General features: G+C 39.3%; 1 protein-coding gene across 4 annotated transcripts in view; it reads right to left on the reverse strand.

Annotated features, from left to right (window-relative positions):
• tspan4a (tetraspanin 4a) overlaps positions 1 to 19,621 on the reverse strand; it is a 169,144-nt gene that overhangs the window by 18,547 nt on the left and 130,976 nt on the right. For all 4 annotated transcript variants that reach the window (XM_078256863.1, XM_078256871.1, XM_078256881.1 and 1 more), the window contains 2 exons: positions 11,597 to 11,698; positions 9,343 to 9,474 (listed from right to left, as the gene is read on the reverse strand). In XM_078256863.1, the coding sequence (XP_078112989.1) occupies positions 9,343 to 9,474; positions 11,597 to 11,698 (234 nt within the window). The remainder of the gene's footprint in view (positions 1 to 9,342; positions 9,475 to 11,596; positions 11,699 to 19,621) is intronic.

Below are 19,621 nucleotides of genomic sequence, written 5' to 3' on the forward strand. Positions count from 1 at the left end.
CAGAGCCACGGAAACCAAACACAATCTACATTTCACTGTCACTGATAAGATAAGTTTTACTTTGTGCAAGGTGAAATAATTCTGTGCTGGATCAATATGGAAAATAATTCAGTCAGCTAAAATTTAGTTCAGCTTCAGTGTTATTTATGAAACTGCTGCCCTCACTGCAACTCTCCTGGACCACAGAGCTGCACCTGAAAATAAATAAATTCATATTTTTAGTGTTTAACGTCCAGTGCAGACTCCCATAAAACCGTGAAATAAAAGATAAGCAAACCTGAACCTGCTAAGCCAGCCCAAGACTTAAGGTGTTGAAATGGTTTGTGTTTTCCTACTTGAAAACTCTGGTTAGAGTCCCACTGGGATGCTCTGGGTGGTCCGTGCTGATTCAGCAATGTGTGTCCCGGTCTTATGTGACGATGGATTTCCCATCATCCGCTGGGCTGAGATTATTTTGTGACACTGACGGTTACAAAAAGTCCAGAATAAACTTCCATGCTGAAAAACACAATAGGTTGTCTGTCGTTGCCTTTCAAAACATCCCTAATGGGTGTTCTACAAAAAAAAGGTTTGCTTATGAAAGCTGTGCAGGTTCATAATTCCTTCTTTATGTTACTCTGGATAGTGTTTCTGTGTTGAGCTTCAGTGGAGGAACGTAATTTTGTTGGAAAAAGCTTGCAAAAAGCAGGAAAAAAAATCGACAAAAATGTTGGAAAAAGCTTCAAAAAATTGACAAAAACATCAAATAAAATTGCTGGGGAAAAAAATCGACAAAAACTTCAGAAATAGTGACAAAAAACCTGGGGAAAAAATCGCTGAGAAAAATCAACGACAAAATCGCTTGAAAAAGTTTTCATTTAAAGTTTTGACCCAGAAAAAAACTAAAGGTTGCGTGGTTGACGAGAAGACAACACAAGGGTAAAAGCTTATAATGTATTTTTCCATAGGAAGAGGACTCTGGATTTTGTCCCCCTTGACTTTAGACATTAGGAATGTCACACGGCTGCTTTAATTGTTTTCATTTTATTTTTCCTCAGTTAGCCCCTCGGGCCCTGCTCTCCAGCCACTTGTCACTTCCTCCAGGCCCATGCATTTCCTAAGTAGTCTGGACTTGCCAGCTAAAACAGGGTGTTAAGTTGCTCTTTAAAAGAAACCAACATTGACTTTTTCATGGTATTGTAGATGGGAAGCAAACAGCAGTCTTTCAGGTCAAAGTCACGCGCTTTGGTGACCCGACTTCACTTATACTAAACATAAACGGTATGGACTTTTAGGCATTTAAACAACCAATGCTGCCATTTTTCTCAGGTAATTACAGTCTCAATGTTTCCATTCATAACCCACACACTTGTTATTTACATACAGAGGAAACCTGGAAACATGTGCAGGCTTTCAAAGAGAGTGTGTGTGTGTGTGTGTGTGTGTGTGTGTGTGTGTGTGTGTGTGTGTGTGTGTGTGTGTGTGTGTGTGCGCGCGCATCATGCCTATTTTGAGTGTGTCTTTTTTGTTTGTGTGTTAGGCTAAAAGAGCCGGCCATCGGCAGGCTTACACCCAGAGTCTACATCCGGTGAGTCAGACTACTTGGAGCTCAATAAAGAAATCCCTGGAGTATGATTTGATTTCAAACTGAAAAGCAAAGGTAAACCTTCTGGATCAAAATGGCCATCACGTTATACTGTGCACCACAGAAATATGAATGTCTCTAAACTATACAATGTATAACTAAAAGAAAAAGGGTCTGCAGGTATTACTGGAAGATAGCTCTGTTATGCGTACAGTAATGTGAACAACACAAACTGAATCTGTGATCTGCAGGGCAAACATGAATCAAAATACAGAACTATGTATCTAGATTTAATTTGTCTTTCGCACTAGCAGGGCCGGTGGAATTCAGAGGTCTAGGTGAAGGCCAACAAGCTGTCGCCTGAAGGAGGTAAATATGCATACTTTTGAAGAACCTTTCAATGGTTTGTGCAGAACCTGGTTTCAGGAACAGTAATAGAAAGACATTTTAAAAGGTTACGTTATTCATTTCTTTTCTACAATTGAAACAGCTGCAGTTTGGCCACCGCTTGGCCTTTCCAATGCTGAGTGGACAAATTGAATCGAGTTGCAGACAATTGGAGTGAAGGGTTTGTATTTAAAGATGAAGGGCTTTCTGCTCCCAAGTCCACACCATGTAACCATGGTGGCAGCATGTTTAATCTGCCCTTTGCAAGTTTTACTTGAGATACTTTTTTTTTTTTTACTAAACAGAAGAATGTGATTTAGTACAAGGTTGAAACAGGGCCTCTGAGGAATGATACTTGAAAAGTTTTAATAATAAAAATGCAGAAAATACACACAAGAAGAAATGGCAACCTTTCACTTATAGTTTTTTTCTGACACTATGGTACTATTCCCACAAGTATGTGGCAATATATCACTACCTTATGTACAAATAAACCAACAGATCATCAAAAAGTACCTCTTTTCACAACTCCAAGTACATCTGACATTGACTGTGTACAAAAAAAAACTACATAGAAAGACCAGTTTCACATTGAAATACAACACGGTCTTACAAAGTACATGCATAACTGTGGATAGGATTTTCTTCTCTATTGTTAAAATGCCTTTTACTAACGCTATGCTCATTGTTCATAACTGACAGTCAATGAAATATTTGTATGGTTGTTGTTTTTTCCTGATATAGTCCAATGCAAAACTTCGGAATCACCAGCCTACGGTGGGAGATTTTTTTGTGACCTTGTCATTTGTGATTTGAACCCACAACCTTAGTGATGGTAACTTACAGTAGGACCACAAAGGACCACTGCAACGACTACAGTGTGTACAATACAACAGGGTGGATGAGGCTTGTGATGACATCGCTGCTGACCAATGTCAGGCTTGGATTCGACATTCAAGAAGATTTTGAACTATGAAAACATACATTGTGATGTGGACGAGAAGTTATGGCCAAATCCAGACACCGAATTGATGCAGATTAGTGTTGTGTGTACTACAGAAAACCTTTACTGTATTTACAGTAAACAATTTACAGTGTTTTTTTTTTTGTTTTTTTTACAGTATTTGATTAGACAAAACCTTACAGTAATGTTGCAATACAGTAAACGTTTCTTGCATTGATGATTGGGGAAGATGTCTTCATTGATCACACTTCTGATTATGGGATAGGAATTATGGAAATAGTTTGTTGTTGAATTTGATGAGTAATTCATTTTTTGCCTACTGTAATGTGAAAACAGTGAAGCAATCAGATCATCTATAGCACTTCAAAGGGTCATTTTGAAACATGTATCTTCCATTGTTTGGTCTTGGACTAAGTGCTTGTTACAATAACTTAACTGAAAGAATTGCATGATGATATGTTTAGGTGACTTAACAAATGTACTCGTTGTATTTCACCAGAAACTGTAGTGAAAGATGTTTACAAGCCAAATGAAAGGAGAATCAGTTGCTTTGAATGCAAGATTTAATGATTTACAATTAGAATTTTTGAAAGTTTTGAAACACTGCACCATACTATTGATAATAGTACCATAGCGACTAAAAACAACCTGTAATATTTTAGCAACCTATCTGTGTTACCTCCTAAATGAGAATCATGATCAATTGTGTTTATTGACTTGGTCCTCTGCTCTGTCCTTCCCTTGTATGTCTAATTGATACCATACTGTAGTCTTATGGCAGATTACTGTATTATAAAACGGCACATAGTTGAACATTAAGGGTATCTGGGTGGGTTGGTTTGTTTGGATTTTTGCATATACCTTGGCTGTTTTATTTCTTTTTCCATTGTAAATGGTTGATTCCGAAAAATTTAAATACTGTACGTTTGAATCTTGTATCATAATATATATTTCCGCTAATGAAATATGTTATAAGAAAAAATACTATATATATATATATATAATATATACAATATTTTTTTAAAAGAGATATGGACACAATCTGGAGCTTTACAAACCGTGCCCATTTCTACAGGCGACATCTGGCACACTTGATATGATTTTTTGAATGGGCCCATTTACCATGTTGTTGCAACGACTCAACAACATCTGAAGCTTGAAATCATGTCATTACTGTTATGATGTACAGAGACTGCTGTAGCCGCTCAGTGTGATGACAATGTGTTGACTTTGAAACTTATTTTTATTCTAATGTTCACACGTCCTACTGTGACACTTTATTTTCTTTATCTTTCATGCGGATCCTCCAAAAAATAGCACAATAATCAGCTTTTGCAGTTGGCAGAGCTGAACGATCAGCTGGTGTGTAGGTTTGCTGCTTTTGTGTTTTTCATTTAGTCTTTTTTTTAGCGAACTGAATAACTTAAATGCAAAAATGGTGTTTCTTGCAATTCATGGCTATAATACTTTTAAAGTGACCCAGTGTAAAACATTGTTTTATGAACTTCCTAATGTGTTTGTTTATTAGTTAGTTGGGTTTTGAAAAGCCCTGTGCAGCACAGTGTGGGCTGTTAAAGCATCAAAGGGTGGGAGTTTCTGGCACAACTTCACCTACTTCCAAGGTGCATGGAGAGGGGAAAGAAGTCTTAAAGCAACACTAATGGCATTTTTCCATTGCATGGTACCTACTCGACTCGCCTCGGCTCGGCTCGACTCGGCCGCGGTGCCCCGTCCTCCGTTTTCCATTGCAGATTTTGAGTACCGCCTCAAGTGTGAGGCGAGCACGGCTGGTCGTCATAGCGCCGCCGCAGGAAATTGCCGTGACCTAACGCGAAACACACATAGTACGTCGAAGGTGTGTTGTTGTTGCCACAGCCAGAAGACAAATTTTGTTTCAAAAGAAGCTGGAGGCAGCAAAAAAAAATAAAACGCTGGCTAAACTATTTATAAACGTTTGTCTGTTGCTAGCAATCGAATGACGCAGTGATTAGTGACAGTTCTCTCCGACCAGTCAGTAGTCTGCAGGTTTTCATGTCACCTTTTGGTATCGCCTCAGCTCGCTTGGAATCTCAACGGAGGTGATACTAAAAAAAGTTCCTGTTGGCAGGTACCAGGGACTTTTTTTCATAATGGAAAACCAAAAAAGGTGAGTAGAGTCGAGGCGAGTCGAGCAGGTACCATGTAATGGAAAAACGCCTTAAGTAACTTTTCCCTCTTCGGTCCCCCTACAGGTTGGAAGCGGAATTGTCCATTACATTACATTGTCCAGTTCATTCGAACTACAGATCCGCTACCCGATCTGGCAAACTAGCATAATGTAATGTAATGGACAATTCCGCTTCCAACCTATAGGGGGACCGAAGCGGGAAAAGTTACTTAGTGTTGTTTTAAGAAGAGGTAAAAACTGACCATGAGTGTTGCTGGAGTTTTGACCTGAGTTTTGAGCATCAACGAGCCCCAGAGCTTGGCTATGGAAACACACTTGTACAGGTTAGTTTTAAAACAGATGTGGCTAGGACTAAAATACTTTGTTAAAGATGCTCCAATCAATAATTTTTGAACAAATGACTATGAGTAATGTAAAGGTGTTTTATTGTTGAACCCACAGAGAATCATCCCTAGACTCTACAGTCCCCCTCAGTTCTAGCGCTCCTTCACACAAAGTGAAGCTAGTTTCTTTCATCTCATTGTTATGGTTATATTTTACAGCCTGCAACTTTACCGTTTGGGTTCACTCACTGCTCTCATCAACCTCGTTTTCATCTGCAACAGGCCTCTGTGTTCAACAATAAATGATTAACTTACTGTACTGTACACTACTGCCCAAGTTAGCAACTAAATGCTCCACTGAACATAGTGGAGCATTTAGCAGCTAAAGAGCCAGATGTTTCCCTCAGGAGTTGGTGAAGACCAGCCAAAAGATAGAAGGAATCTAAAATTTAACAGGTGGACCGAGACATGACATTAAATGAATGCTTATATTGCTCCGTATCTGATGGATGTGTTAATAAGCAACCGTTTACTACCACCTTCATATCCATTAGTATTACTTATATATTATATAGCAGGTCTAGATAGGTATAGAGGTCGGCAACCTTGCCAAATCAGCATTAAGCCTGCCATCATCTGCCGAGCCTGCTCAGCCAGTGTTATTTTTTTCCTTCGCACCGCATTCTGTGAAGAAGGCAAGGAGTACCAGCCAATCAGATGCAAAGCAGAGTGGGTCTTTCTTTGCGGAATGCGGATGGGAACACAATCAATCAAACTACCATAAATAACAGGCTGTGCTCCTGCCAATGGCTGGGAAAGAGGTCATTTGGCATGCATATTGAAACATTACCAAAAAAACTCTTGCATACTTATTGCTAGTGTGCCGTTGTTTGAGCTACCGCGTGTGCCTAAGGTTGCTACCAATGTTATATAGTTTTAAAATGCCAATATGTGTATTTACAGCTTTTTGTGCTGCCCTCAAGTGACCAAATAAATATGAATTAAAGCTGAGGCTTTATACAGTACAAGCTGTACAAGTATCATCCATCTCAATCATCCCGATCGTGATTTTGATCCCGATGCAGTTATATAGTGGCAATTCTATGAGAATTACCGTGCTGTTTCTTTGCTGGCTTGTGTGCCTGTGAAGCTTAAGATGACATACTGTGATTTGAGGCTCTAGCTTGATACATTAAATTAGCCACAGCTGTGAGACATTGGCTACGGTTAGCAGAAAGCTAAACTATTTACAACATTTTCTCTCCATCTCTTAAACACTTTGCTGATATTAACATGTGTTTTATTGTGTCTATTGTCAGAATCTCTTTTAGATAAGTCTGTCTTCCTTTTCTTGGGCTGCTTTGCAGTGTAGGCAGTTGTTCCCAATGCTGGAATAGCAATTTTCCACCATTAAATCATGCTCTCACCATCCAAAGGGAATTTGCGTCTGCATCTGTAGAACAGCCAATAGGAACGCCTTCTCTCTGTAATGACCTGTGATTGGCCAAATTCTCCCGTCACAGGCTATATTTTCTAAAGCCTAAAAACAGATCCAAGAGGAGGAGGTTTTCTCTCAGACCACTTCATTTACAATATGCTGAAAGGTTATTATTGTTGTTTTGCAACAACACAAATAACTGCTTACCCTAGCTTTAATGCAGGTTTAAGCAATTATTTTTTGTTGTTACTGACTGTCAGATGAAGGAAACATTCGTACATCTATGCTTCGTAGGCTAATTGTCCTCCTAAAGGCTAAATTTGAATCATGTGGCCAAGAGGAGATCATGAGTCGAGAGGGCTGATTCTGTCCGATAGAGCAAGGTTTTTAAAACCAGACTGACATTTTTTGGAGAAAAGATGGTGATCTGGAGCAGAAAAGACATCCAAAACGTTGGGAAGGTAGGGGATGAGTCTGTGGTTGTTCAGAATTGAGATTTCCCTTTCTTGGACTATTGTGCTTAAATGAAGGCTATTTGCCAGTTTCCTAGCTCTTGCTACATTTAACAACTGCTGGGACTAATTGTGTTAATGACAAGTTCATGGGAAGAGTGTTGAGAGAACAGGTGGTTCATTTTATGTGAGACACAAATTGCTTCAGCTGTAGTAAAATATTTCAGTGCAGCAGACTTTGCCAGGGTGACGAGCAGTTCACACTTAGGTGGGGACATTTAAGTTCTGAATGAATGTGTAAAGAAAAACCATCTGTCCCTACATATTATCTCAACACACTCAATTACTCTCCTGCAACCACTTCCAGTCTCGCTGAATCATGTTACACGAGCAGATTAATATATTTGCATACTTTCCTACTGTAGTGATATCACTACAAGTGTTACATATTCATTAAGGCAAACTTGCAAAAAAGATTAAGCTTATATTTTCCTCTTTTGACTGACTGCAGTTCGCTGCACATCCTGTTTTCACCGGCATTAACAGTCACAACACTCACACATAGCCAACCCCCTTTGGCAGATTTTCCACATTACATTAATGAATTTGAACCCAAGTGCCAACCCTTTTTTTCCTGACTGGTTTGGCAGCAACAAAGAAGCATCAATCATTGGTTTTAACTGGTCAGGATACAAAGTCTGTGAATATTAACGGTCTACAGTAGGTAGTCTAGCTTTACCAGACCCTCCTCCAAGGCGCGAGAGAGAGTCTATACAGTCAATGGCTACTCCACACAGCATTCGGGGATGGGAGGAAAACGTGCTCTGGTTTAATGGCATTTCTTTAAACCAATCAGAATCGTCATGGGCGGTGCTAAACTCTGCACAGAGCCGCTGCAAAATAGTTTTGCGAGAGAAAACTCAGATTGGACAGATAGTCTAGCTACCTGTCTCTATTTACCCTGCAGAGATCTGAGGAGCACTCAACAATAGTCCTAATAAATCCAATCCAATATCTAATCCAATAAATTTAAAATTCCAACACAAAGAAAGCGGAAGGAAACAGAAAACACATGCATCAATCCCGGAAGTGGAACATGAAGGATATAGACTACGGTCTAGGAGATATGAAGAGACTTACAGAGATGCAGCGCAGGTGTAAGTAGTGTCAGTAGTTTGTTTATTTGTAGTTTTAAAGTATTTCATGACATAGAACATGTGTCATTTTGTTGTATGGTTGCTTTCTTAAGCTTAAATCACAATCTGAAAGTTAAACAACAGCTCTCAGCACAGTACAGCTGCTTAAAACTAAAAATTATACATCAGATTGGCATTAATAGTACCAGTAGTCAAGTCCTTCTGGACAGAGGTGATTATTCAATATCAGTAATTATGAATATACTGTAATTCTCTCATTATGTCCTGCTGTTTGCTTGCTGCACAGCCAAGGTATTAAAAAGATAGAAGAATAGCAGGCCTAGTCTTTTTGGCTGTCCCTATTGGACAATTTGTGAGTTGTTTTTCAATTGATAACTGGTTAGCCTACTTGAATTTTTTTTTAATTTTCTTGGTAAGGAAAGAAAAGGATGTTAAATTATATTAATTATGGTCCCGGAAGGATTTGGGATTAAATGAGGAATTACCTTTCGACATTACAAATTTGCATTTAAATTAAATGTGACCAACACTGTGATGACCTTACTCTACATGTACAGTATCTTCTCTTTGTTTTTCTATGTTTTGAATTTCGATGAAATTGGACCTTGGTTCCCCCGTACAGGTGAGGTGTCCAGACCCTCACCAGTAATCATTGAACTCTTATCAAACTTTAAGTACTGAATGTATCTCCTACAGCCCTATGCACACCGCTTCACAGGCTTACTGTGGCTTTTTACGGATTCAACAATCGCTGGGAAAGGGGTTTAGGAAACAGTGAATTTATAATACTGTAGAAATACAAAACTGTAAAAGATTACAAAGTTAGTTATTACAGTAGTTAAACTTTTTGGAGGTATACAGTACTTTGGTTTTTTAATGCCAGAACTTACCGCTGTCCACCATGTTCCTGGGTTGTCCAGGCCACAGTTGTCGCTGTACTCCAGGCAGCAGGAGTCTGGCACACGGGTGGCATTGTAAACCTCGAACCAGTCTGTGTGGTTGGTTACTCCACAGCAGCGAAACTGCACCAGAGAGAGACAATAAGTCAAGAGAGTCTGGCCTTTTATCATCATGACACTGAAATCCTAATGTGTGATATCAAATAAACATCCTCCGCTGATGGAAACAAAACATATTTACCTGCCAAGAACAAGATTTAATGGTCAAAATAATTCATGTGCTGGGTATAGAAAACCCTCAATATTCCAGATATTGAGCTGCAGCCTCTTTTGTACAATCCACATCTCATTTGTCTCAAAGGCCTAAAATCATTTTCTAACTTGCCTGCTTCTTTTTATCTATATCTTCCCCCTCTGTGATTGGTATGGATTTTTGATAAGGGATCATGGTTTCCACAGCAATTCAATTCATCAGTGTACGTTGTGAAAAGATGAAGTGCCCCTGATGTTTTGTTCATTCCATGGACTTTATTTCCACACAGGAATAATGCTACCGGGACTGCTCCATCAACCTGCTCCGTGCACAGAATAAGGGATTGTCTGTTAATTTAAAACTTGCTCACCCGCTTAAACAATGGATCAAGTTTGCAATTTATCATGAAGTACAGCTGAATTCAAATTACAGGAAAGCATTTGAAACCTAGTTTTAAAGTTTGAGAACAAAGGCGTAAAAACTGAACAAAGTCGTAATATTCAAATGTTTTTGCCTTGAAAGATTTACAGTGTTACCCTTCTGATTTATTGTGCCGGCATTTGGCATGTTGTGGATGTTTTTACTGCTTCTTCTCATGTATGTAGATTCTCTGTGTATTCCATAAGAAGTCATTTATAATATTCAGGGTGAACTTTGCTCCAGGGACATCTGCTGTTTTATCTATTTAGTGACTCAGCATGTACAGTATGAAGGAGGCTTGGGAGAGAAGAACAGTGACAGAATGAGAGCTACTTTTTAATGGACTTCATCTCACACACACACACACACACACACACACACACACACACACACACACACACACACACACACACACACACACACCGTGATTTGACAAGTAAAAAAGTGCACATTCATGCTTGCAAACATGCATTTTCAAACAGTGGCTCATTCAGGCAGATTCTCCTCATACTATTATTCTGTACGCAGGAATAAACCACATCTGCACATTAACACCCACACGCACACATTTGCATAAATCATTTGCGTAGCAATACATGTTTCTGTCTCGTTTATGCCTTTTTTTAGTCCCATACAAACACACACTGACTTGCCTTCCAGACACTAGACACATGCATGCACACAGACTTCAGCGTTTACCACACATTTGCCAATGTAACAAAACTACAAGCTATAATACTGGATCTGGATCTGTCATGTGAAAAAAGTCCAAAGAGCCCTGAGGTCTTTGATCTATCATTTGATGTCTCCCAAAGGCATTCACCAGCCGCAGCAATCCTCAATTCCAAATCTCCATTTCTTACGTTGTCTTTTCTTTGCAAAGGAACGTGAGAAAATATAAATAAATAATACAAAAGAAAAGGCACTTCAAAGTAAGAGCTGGAAACAAAGATTATCTCATTGGGTCTATAATGTGTTGCATTAATCTCTCTGACAACATTCTACCATAGCATTTGGACTAAGTAAAGCTGCAAGGGTTTGTTACAGTTGGTTGAGATATTTCACACATTTTTACTGGTACTGTGTTTTTTTTTTAGATTGCCAGTATTTTTTTTTTTACCAGCCTGCTTGTAAATGTCAATATCCCATTAACTACAGGAAATATTGCACTTCTATTCAAATTTTATACGAAATGGAGAAATGTAAAATCAAATGGCCCTTCAACATTTAACTTCTTCCTGTTAATTTAATGTGATCAGAGTGGTACAAATGGGGAAACCTTGCCAATAGCAAACGTAAGCAGTGCCACGATGAATAATGCAGTTAAATGTCACGTATCCTTAGCTCATGACAAGGTATTTATGACTTGACTTGCTAAATGGCATTGCCGTTAATTTTGAATGGGCTGCAATGTTCACAACATAATGTTTTTAAAGCATCATTAACTCTGCAAACTGTAACTGAGTAGAAGAAAGATGTCTCAAAAACATCTGGGGCTTTGTGTCTTAAATATCTTCCAACTTGTGTTTTGAATCAGCACCACCCGCCCCCTCCGGTGATCACACATCTTACATCAGTTTGTACTATCATCCAGGCGTTGGTCAGACCCACGTTTCCCTCTGTGCCAAAGAGCTGGAGGCCCTTCTTCAGATCCCTCTGGGCGTAGTGATCAATCTGAGAAGACAGGACAGGAAATACGGTTGTCAATCAATCAAGATCATTTAACAGATGTCATTTCTACCTGTGTGAGACTGATTTAAGTGTGATGGAGGACGTGTTCCTTTTAACCATAAAGTGTTTGGAGCAGCTTATTTCCACTTCACCAACTTGAGAACAAATGTTATTTGTTAAGTGCTAACAGATAACCACGTATATTCGTCATAAGAAGCTCATATTGCAAAACTGGAAAAATAAGGAAGCACTAACACTTCAATAGTGGAAAACATTAAGAAAAATGACTTGAGTACTGAAAGGACGATGTCGTAAGAGAGCAACAACGACAAACAATTTCACGAGATATGGAGCTCAATTTACGAAGCTCTGTAAGTAAGTAAGAGCACATTTAAACAACGTGTAGCCTGTAGTGCTGTACAAAAAGCACCAAGGCGCTGTATAAAAGAGTAGATAGTCTGCAGACTGAGTGGAGGGTTAAATCACCTAGCAACCACTGTTTTATATGGTAGACCACTGGTTGTAAACTAAAATAGAATAGAAATGAATAAAATTGATCTTTATTTCCCATCAGGCCAGAAAATGTGTCTTTGTCTCACCAATAAAGACAAGAAACAGTACCGAGAACAAATATATCTCAATAAAAACACACATTACAGCACAGCAATATTTGTGCAAAGGTTAATACAACTTATTGAAATCTCTCGGCATGGGCACGTTTTACTGCTGTTTGTTTATTATATTGATTGCACAAGGTACTAAAGATCCCTTATGTGTCTTTTTGTCTACCAAATGTGTGAACTATATCAAATTTGGGGTGGAAAGGATGTTTACTGTCATTAAAATGGACTGCATTTTAAATGGAATGCATTTACATAGCACTTTTCTAGTCTTAACGGCTACTCAAAGCGCTTTTACATGGTACCATTCACACACACACACACACACACACACACACACACACACATTCATACACTGGCCGAGGTGCCACCTGCTCATCAGATAAACATTCACACACATTCACACACCGATTGCACAAGGTACAAAATATCCCTTATGTATCTTTTTGTTTACCTCAGACACGTTGATACCTGACTGCCTTCAGTTTCTCTTGCTAAGCAACACAACTAAATGGACTGAGAGTCCTGATGCTCATATTCCGCTAATATTTCCTCAAGTGTTCTCACATGGTATTACAGTAAGACTAATAACTGTGGTCAACAGTGGAAACAAGTCCACTTTGCAGAACTCTAAGGGACTGAATTGGACTTGCTTTGACTGACCCAACACGCTGTAGGACGGCAGGTTACCGAGCCGCTGTTTAACAAACAAGCTACATGCAGTTCCATGTGGGTTTAATTTAGGAGCTCTGCGGTTCAGCAGTTTGAACCTAAACAAACAAACAAATAAAATCAGCTTTTTTAATCATAGAAAACAAACTGTAGTTGTGAACACAGTCATGGTTGTGGTTTTGGTTGTAGTTTTTCCTGCTTTATTGTGTTTAATGTTTCCCTGTTTCCTGGTTTACTGTCTCATGTGTTCTGTTATCTGTTTTGCCATGTATGTTTCTTGCTTAGTTTCCTGTTTTATTTTGTTGTCTCTCTGTTTCTCTTATGTCTTGTGTTGTTTTACTTCCTGCCTTGTGTTTTCCCGCCTTTGTCTGCCCGGTCCTGATGTGTTCCACCTGTTCTTCAGCCCTCATGTCACCTGTTTTACCCTCATTACCTTGTGTATTTAGTCTCAGTAACACTTTTTGAAGGTATCTACATAAGAGTGACATGACACCGTCATGACACATGAACCCTAACCCTAACCCTAACCATAACTTGTCATGACAAAACCGAATGACACTTATTATAAAAGAAGTGTTATGTCATAAACGTTAATGACTTGTTTATAATGTTTATGACATGTTCATGAGAGTGTCATGTCACTCTTATATAGATACCTTCAAGTAAAGTGTAACCTTAGTCTCTGTGCTGTCTTTGTCTTTATTTTCCCCTTTTTATGTCTTCTGGTTTTTTTGGGGATTTTGGTTTTAGATTTTGGTTTATCTTCGTTGTGCCTGCCTGCCTGCCTTCCTCAGGACACCTTCAGTTAAGTCTTTTGTTTAATAAATCCTACTCTGCATTTTTGGGTCCGAGCCTTGTTTTCCCTGACAAACACACACAAGCTTTGCGCTAAAGTACAGACATTCATTTGAAATCAACAATACAATCAGAGAACGTAGGCACTGATATACAAACAGCAAACACAGAAGCTGCTCAGCCCTGTTTACACATTTCAATTGCATCAGACATCAATTGCATTGAGCCAAACTGACCTTGCTCTGTACTACGCTGCAGCCTTTAACTCTGTAAGGTGGTGCAGACACAGACCACCTTATTAAATATCTTTCTTAAAACACTCAAAGAATACGGCCTTCATGTTGCCAAACAAAAATGTTTAATATGGGTTGCTGCATGCATTTAGTGGAGCTCCTTGACAGTATAATATAATAAAAGGATGAACTGAGTCAGTTATTACGTGAAAAGCCTTCCTACAAATATCGCTCCCTGTCTGACATTTCCATGAGAGAAAAGTTATTTTTTTTAAGTAGGTGCTACATTGATGAATGATTAATCAAGTTCTCCACTTCAATCATATGTTAACACGCACCCTTCCTACAAAGTTGGATTACTGTAAAACACCACTTGCTGCTGTTTTGACAGTATTGGTCTTTGCTTCCCATTTTTACTGTAATCTGGAGACACGGCAGATATACTGGAAGCATCAAATTTCTCCTGAACTAACCATCAAAATTAGTTTTTGAATAACGTTTTCTTAAAGCTACCCTGTGTGAATTTTGGCCACTAATAGCGCTGTGGAGCAACGTCTTTAAGAGTGGATCCCCGTTTAGTTTGAACATTATGCACGAGCACAGTGACGTGGTGATGCAATACAACATTTCATGCCATTCTACTAATTGACAGCTGGTAGAGGCAACGTGCCCAAAAAATGCATCAATGTGCCAGCAAGGGTAAGAAAGAAGAAGACTGCAAGCTAGTGGATGCAGGTTTTCAAAATATTTAAAAAGGCACCTTTGCAAGTGTTTTATGAGGAAGGAAATGCATTCAGCAGTTTGTTGGGGCTCAAGGATACACACATGCATTTTATTTGTATCTATTTACAAAAAAACTCCACAGGGTTCCTAGCCTAGAAATCTAGACGCACCCTAGCGGCAGCAAATTTAATTTGCAGCCAGGGGTGTCTAGGCACTCTCCGTTGGCTTGCGAGCTGGAAAAACCAAACTCTGGTCAGGCCAATCCCATCGTGTATAGAGTCGGTGGGCGGGCTTATGGCTGCTGCTGCTGGAAACAGCGGTCTTCTAGAAGACTTGGAGTTAAGCTTTTCTTTGAGAAAAGAACCAAGAACGGCACTGAAGTCATTCTTAAAAAAGGAAGATGGGTTCAGAGTTTTGTCGACCGGATACAGCAAAAGTTTAATCTATCAACTATAGCTTCGCTACCTTCTTCGTTGCTCTGCCTGGTTGTAGCGCTATCCTATTGCGTGCAGAGGGAATTTGGGGACATTTGGGTACATTTTTGGATTTATTACAGTAAATATATTACATGTTGGACCTTTAAGCACATTACCATACAATTTTAGTGAAGCTGACTTCACATCATGTAAAGTGTCTTCGCAGTGTTAGGTGAGTTGAGCCATTTCTTTCAAAGTCACAGATTTAAGAGGAGGCGTTCTTCACGCAAGATCACATGAAGAAAACGGTAATAGAGCCACGTCAAGAAATGTGATATATACCACAACAGGTGATGTCTACCTGTACGTCCTAGATGTATTTAAGTCAATATTATTTATTAAAGGTCATGAATGCCTGCAGGTATGTGTGAAGCAGTTTTATTAAACTAGTGGCTGTGGGGTAAAATGTGCCATATGTTCAGCTTATATTCACCACTCTAATACTACAGAGATATCACCATGCCAAACCGCTGAACCTAAAACCAGTGGTGGAACGTGAGTACATTTACTCAAGTACTGTACATAAGTACAATTTTGAGGTACTTGTACTTTACTTGAGTATTTCCATTTTAAGATTACTTTATATTTATACTACACTACATTTATTCGACAACATTACACATTCAGGTTATTAATACAACATATAAATTAACTACTAATAAATGATGATTATTATGATTATCATAGATTAAGCTACCCGGTAGAAATGTAAGACTTTTTAACATTTTGTAAGAGGATTTTACACAGTGGTATTGTTACTTATAGTAAAATATATGATGATATGTATTATATATACTTTTTCCAACACTGCGTAAAACAGAAAGAGGCTCATAACCTAGCCAACTAAAAAATCTGCTGAAACAGACAAAAGACAAAGTTACTCTGAAAAGACATATTGAAGAAATCAAGAATAGGACAGAGGTTCTCAATCTTTTTTTAGCCAAGGAGCCCTTACAAGATATTTGACCCTTTGCACGTGACGTCACCCTCCACTCGCGCGAATTATGAACGCCATTACGGACGGCAGAAGAGCTATGCTGTAGACGGACGGAAAGCTAAACGGGTACATTTTCGTTTGTGTTGGTGTTCTCACATTCACAATCTGCAGAGTAATCCTCACCAATACAAGCATGCAGAGTAATCCTCACCAACACAAGCATGTGTATGTATTGCCTTTCTGTTTTAAATGATAAATAAAATTATCCTCAACCAGCTAGCTGCCATGCTAACCAGCTGTCCTGCTAACAGGTCCAACCCGATGATGACCCACATAACTAGCTAACATCGGTTATTCACTGACCTAGCTACATATCCAAAAAAGAAATCCGTTCCCTTGATCATTTAACTTAACACACATACAAAAAATATCGGTTAAATTAAAGATGACATGGCACGGAAACTAGCTTAAAAAACGAGTTAATTGCGGGTCTGCGGAGCTCCTACCCCGGCTAGCTAACGAGCTAGCTGCAGCTAGCTTTGGACTGCTCGCTAGCTGCTGCCCATCGCGTCGTAATATCCACCGGTCAAATCTAAACATAGGCTACACAGCGAATATAATCATAGATAAGAAGATGGCTAGATGTTACAATTATGTGTGGTTACTACTAGACACTTTAGTCACTTTACTTATTTACTGCATGGATTAACGTGTGATAGATAATTAATGACTGCACTTCCCAGAGCTGGGATGTGTTCAGGCATCCATTAGCTAGGAAGTTGCATTGGCACACCGAGTGAACAACAGTATGTGGGTAGCCACGACCGACGATGTCCTCTAAAAACATGTGTTATATAAATCTTTACTTAAGTAAAGAATAGATGTTAATACAAAATAAACCCTAGATTGATGTCTTATCTTTGCCATTATGAGGTACCTCCCCCTGCCGTTAGCGTAGCATCGCGTACCTGTAACCCAGCCAGCTACAAAGAACTGGGAAGCATCCCGACTTTTAAAAGCTTTGAGATTGGCACCAGTATATGGGGATACCCCGTTTACCACATAGTGGTACAGATCGTGTGGACTGAAGTCGGGCAGACGTGATTTAATGAGGTCTGTGAAAACGGAGAGAGGAAGAATTAACGGTCTGTATCCAATCCTGCTATCTCCAACTTCTCAAAATACTGCTCTTTGTGAGCACCTAACAGATGCCCTACCTCGGCAAGACAACTTGTTGTTCAATAGAAGAAGCCATATAAAGCCATAAATACAGTTTATTTAGTGTTATGTATTTCAAACTGATTAAAACTATGAAACTTTCCGCTCGTCTACTACTGTTTAGCCTGTGCTTCCGCCGTCCGTCATGGCGCCGTCATGTGGTCGTGTGACGTGTTTGTAAAGGGTCAATACCAGGGACCCCCTCATGTACAGTATATGTACCTTGGAATAATTTGATAATTGTTTACACTTCTATAGTCTTAGTTAGTTGAAAATTAAATACTTAATAATAATTTGTATATGATGATAATTTAAATGAATGAATCTGAAAACCTTTCACAGACCCACTGGCAGAGTGCCACAGCCCTCATTTTAAGAATCACGCCTATAAGCTGCTGCATGACATCCCAACTCTGGCACAAGGCAACATGCAAGCTGTCAGACGTAGGAATCTAGCACAGAGAGCCCTTTTGTCCCATGTGAGTGGACTGGATAAAGTCTTCTTAAGCTGTGCACATACAAAAATGAGAAAAGAAAAAAAAAAATACTTTTTATTCAAATCTAAGTAGGTCATTATAATAAAGACTGACTCCTGTGAAAGTGCGGCAAGCACACTGTGCCTAAGCCAAGGCTGTACTTTTAGCTCAGTATTGATGTTGTCCTCAGGACTTCAGTCGCCCTTTAACTACACCAGGCAAGTCAAAGACGGGCCATCAATTATTTATATGGCGGGGATACAAGGAGAGATAAGAGATGTACAGGGTATATGGAGAGGAGAGGAGAGGAGAGGAGAAACAGATAGAGAAATGTGGATTTAAAAAGGAGAATAGAGGTGGGGAAGAGAGTGAGTGAAGGACAAACGTAAACAGGGGGAAAGAGAAAGAGAGAAGGCGATGAAGGGCAGAATATGTACAAAGTAAAAGCAAATGCATTGTGGGGAAGCTGAAGTGGTTATATGAGTCCCGGACTCGAGATAACAGTATAGCAAGCAGAGAAAGGGAGCTTTCCATCTCTGACAGGCCAGGAGAAAGGACATTATGTTTGAAAGAAACACAAGAAAGAGATTTCAGAGGGGAGGAAATAATGAGAGGGAAAATAGCTCAATTTACTTGCTCTTTCCAAACAGTGTTATCCATTACCAACCTGTGTCATAAATGTAGGAGGATGACAGAATCAGAGATATAGTAAAATAGATAAAAGCATTAAAAAAAGAGGAAATCTGTGATCATATTCCCCGCAGATGTCCCATAGACACATCATTTCACCTTCAGATGCCAAACTGCATAAAACATGCCCTACTTCCTCCCCTGCAATGACTTTACTGATTGAAAAAAAGAAGGATTTTAGATTAAATTGCTGCCTTCAAGTTGTGAATTCATCACTTCAGCAGCTTTGCACAGCAGGATCATCTCAAATCATGGTTGTATTAAATGTTTGATATAAAAAGTGTTTCAGTCAAATATATGTAATTGAGTCCCCCCTGTTGTTTTTGTACTTTCTGAAAGTACCAAACTGTCCCACTGGGCTTCTGCCTTCCTCACCTATTGGGTGCCCAGGAAAGGGCTGGTTTCCTGCAAATACTTTCATTTTGTCCTTCCTCCAAGGGAGCCCAGATTACATTCCCTGGACTCCGACCCAATTTGGACCAAATTCAGGGTTTTTTCAAGGGCAATTTGACTGCAGACATACAGTTCTATACTCTAGTCTGACTTGCAAGTGCTTTATTTCCCCCGGCTTGAGCTTAAATCTTCGGAAGTATTGCACTGCATTTCGAAAAAGAGTTATAGGGGAATGCCACCCTTCTGAAGAATCCACATGTTTTTCCTATGCCTCAGGACAGATCGGTCAATAACTGTGAACAACTCTTCTTTGAAGCTAGGAACTCAAGAACTAACCCTTACATTTGTAAAGTGGGATGTGAAAACTGGCAGTGCTCCACAGATAATGAATGGGACAACCAAGTCACAAATTCAAGGCTTCTGTCTGACTTTTAATTCTGTCCAGGGGCACAGTAATAACATACGTGAATAATTTAAACTGTGTGGCATCCCCCTTTAAGTGACTAATCTTAGTCTTTAGCTGGGGCAAATCAATTACAATCCCAGATGTCCATCCTCTGCTTCTAATCAGTTCCTGATTAACACTTGGCAAACCATGTGAGTAGACAATCAATGCCACTAACAGGGGGGAGCAGTGAACTAGCAGAATCGCATCAGTAAGGTATAATACTTAAACATCTTTAATCAAGGTCG

This window comes from Sander vitreus, chromosome 1 (assembly GCF_031162955.1).
Source record: "Sander vitreus isolate 19-12246 chromosome 1, sanVit1, whole genome shotgun sequence".
NCBI lineage: Eukaryota > Metazoa > Chordata > Actinopteri > Perciformes > Percidae > Sander > Sander vitreus.